Source organism: Elephantulus edwardii, unplaced genomic scaffold (assembly GCF_000299155.1).
Source record: "Elephantulus edwardii isolate Elephantulus edwardi_28Jun2011 unplaced genomic scaffold, EleEdw1.0 scaffold02819, whole genome shotgun sequence".
Classification (NCBI taxonomy): Eukaryota; Metazoa; Chordata; class Mammalia; order Macroscelidea; family Macroscelididae; genus Elephantulus; species Elephantulus edwardii.
The window spans coordinates 1,999-5,133 of record NW_006402569.1 but is presented as its reverse complement, the minus strand read 5'-3'; the positions used below and the strand labels follow the sequence as shown (position 1 = coordinate 5,133).

Sequence of the window (3,135 nt, the reverse complement as noted above, 5' to 3'; positions counted from 1 at the left end):
ATACCAGACTGAAGAACCGATCTTCCTGTTCTGGTCGGAAGTTCAGATGGGCAAACGCCAGGATCACATTGCACAGATTCAACAGGGTGATGTCCTGGGCTTTATTCAGGATGTGCTGGGCCCAGAGAAAGGGAAGGTAAAGGAGTAAGAAAAACAGCTTGATATCGAGGACTCTGTTCCACTTTCTGCTCCTCTCCAAGATGGAGTGGTCTAGGATGGCTGTGAGGACCACAAATCTCTCATTAGGCCTAGGGTGCTCCTAGGTAGGACAGATCAGACCTATACCTACACGATTAGCATTTACTTGTAAAGGACATGGGTGCTCAGAAGCACTTGGGGTTTGTTTGCCTTGAGGAGCCCTTCAGATTAGAACCCTCCTGCTCTGAGCATGATCTGTATGGAGCAACATAAGAGAAGGCAGCAAATGATAGCCCTCTTTGCACAACTCATGAGTTCTTTCAGGAAAGGCTGTGCTAAGGAACAGTGGAAAGAGGTCTAGCCTCAATGTCAACACTCTTTTGTACCTAGACTTCTCAGAAACCATTCTGAAGTGTGCACAGCTGCTGACACCTGTTACAGTGACCCAAAACAGAGGGATACACTTTTGTTCAGCAATATCATGGGATACTTAACAAACAAAAATGAAAACGTTTACCTGACAACAACAGACCATTGTAGTCCCCTAAATAAAGCAATAGCTTGAAAGAAAACTGAGCTGATTCTTTCAGAATAGGAGATGAGGCCTGGAGGTAGCACTCAGAGCTCATGTGCTCTCACCAGTCCAGAGACCTGCCTGTGGGCCAGGTCAGGCTTTAGCTCACCTGGGCAAAGGCTTCAAACAGGGGCACGTTAAGCCACTTAAGGAGAGCCAAGGATTTGGCACAGTGGGCCACCTCATTGGGTGTCATGGTAGGAACATGGGACAGCAGATCTGCCGCCAGTCTCTGGAATACCTGGGTCTGATGAAAGTTGAGTTTGCCTTTAGAGACAGAGCAGAGCAAACCACAATTCACTTGGTGAATCAACAAGCTTAATAATCTATATTCACCCCCTCACCATACCCCTTTCCCTCTCAAGGTCTAGAAACTTGGTGTCTGTAACAAAATTTATCCCTAAGGCCCAGGAGAGAGGAACAGGGCCCAGGAGTCACGCAGTTTCTATGGCAGCTTCCTGTCAAGTGCATGTCATGGGTGGGGCAGGTATTGAATCTGACACAGCTGCAGTCATCAGGAACCATGCCACTCCAACCCCCAGTGGACTCACCATAGGCATAGGCTAGATCCATGAGAGTGCCTTTAGTCAAGGTGAAGGGCTTCTGGACTAGGTGATAGGAGATGGCCCGTAGCAAGGGCACTGATCGACGATTCTGTGCTGCCAGCGTCAAGAGCACCTTCCGAAGATCATCTGGGCCAAACTGTTCCACCAGCTCCAGGCACTGTCAACCACAGACACATATGCAGGGGATCAGCTTGACTGCCTGAGATGCCAGTGAAGGGCTGGGGGCAGGGATTACATCCAGTGCCGTCCCTGTGAGACAGCAACTGGGCCTGAGCTTACTTGCCATAGGGCCTGCCTATCCAAGACCTCCCTCCTATCTCTGGAACAGTGTTTGCAGCTAGTTAATCCCTAGACTCAACGTCAGGTCCAGGCAGTGGCCTAACAGCTTCAAAGCTTGCTGTAGTAGCCAACTTATCACTATAGGAACAGGACCAAAATCTAAATTGACTGCAACGTTGAAGAGGCACAAGAGAAGAGCTGTAACCAGAACGCAGTCAATCCAGGGTCCAGGACTGGCCAATATCTTGTTGTGTTACTTTTAGAGTAGATGGCCATCCCTACCTCTCCAGGTTACTGAAGGGTCATATTAAGATGGAAACATAAAGAGAAGTTGGAGAAAGAAAAACTCCCTTCTCTACGGGGAGGTTTCACCCAGGGAAGATGTGTGGGTGAGGAGCTGGCATGAACTCATGGGGACTAAAGGTCCTAGACCGCAGAGTTCAGACACTGTCCATCAGCACTTAGGACCTGGGGGGAGTGACTCAACAGGGAATAGATACTATCTCTACTGTGGCCTGGCACCTTTCTCCTTTCCTCTTGGTACAGTCCTCCAGAGATGATAACGGAGCATCCATACCACCAGTTCTAGTTTATTTTCAAAACAAGGGTGACCCTAATGGTATCTGAAAAGTGTTTCACGGGCTGAGACCTCAGAGCATCCAAAATTCCTTCCCAGTGGCTATAACAGGCAGCAATCCCTATTCAAAGGCTAGTACCCAGGAAAACAAGTTCCAGAGAAGGCCCTACCAGCTTCAGCTCAGTACCTTGTCTTCCAGACGGTTCATCAGAGGCTCTGAGAGGTGGCCCGTTTTCATCATGATGGCCACCACTGTGCGCCCATCTTCAATTTCAGCCCAGCGCCTCTCTAGATGCACAAGCAGCTCAGCCAGCAGCTCTCGGGAGTTCCGCTCCTGCATATAGGTGGTGCTGGACTCAGCCAGGAAAGCCAGGTGCTTGTAGTTGAGCCTTCGCATTCGCCAGCGGACTTCCTGCTCCACTGACTGCAGTTCCTTGGAGGTCTTAGGGAGTGCTAGTGCATACAGACTCCGCAGCAGCTTCACGAGGGTCCCATGCCAGATGGACGTTGTCTGGGCGCCAAAAGGATAGAGGGTTAGGGTCTAACAACTTTCAACCACATCTGATGCAGGAAAAGTGTGCTGAAACCTACCTCTGACCTATTTACAAACATTTATTAAAACTGACTAGAAAGAAAAGTTTTACATTGTGACTATTCATATTAGTATATAGGGAGCTCTAACGGCGAAGTTCATAGGAGTTGTGTCACTTTTCTAAAAGTCATGCCTCTCTGGTGCTTTGAAACCCCCAGTAACTCCAAGTGAGAAAAAGGGACAATCTCCTCCCACTCCATTCCATAGCCCTGGAAACCCAACAGAAAGTTAGCTCTTAAATCAGTTCTGACTTGATGGAAAAATGTGAGAGAACAATCTTGCTCTTCTGTTATTTTAATGCAGGTACTTCTCCCAGAGGCCCCGGCATCATGCTGCTCTCCTTGGTTATGATACACTCTCCCAGCCTCTGTTTGTCACACCAGGCTCTCTAGCCTCTAATGATAATTTG

At 48.6% G+C, this 3,135-nt stretch overlaps 1 protein-coding gene across 1 annotated transcript; it reads right to left on the bottom strand.

Annotated features, from left to right (window-relative positions):
* Positions 1–7: 7 nt before the first annotated feature.
* On the bottom strand, positions 8–2,633 carry LOC102850455 (protein TBRG4-like; the record flags this gene model as incomplete). The annotated part of the gene is made up of 4 exons (XM_006903507.1): positions 2,322–2,633; positions 1,264–1,435; positions 822–979; positions 8–115 (listed from the first exon to the last, which is right to left on the bottom strand). Coding segments are annotated over exons 1-4 (648 nt in total), but the record flags the coding sequence as incomplete, so codon positions are not given.
* Positions 2,634–3,135: the final 502 nt, after the last annotated feature.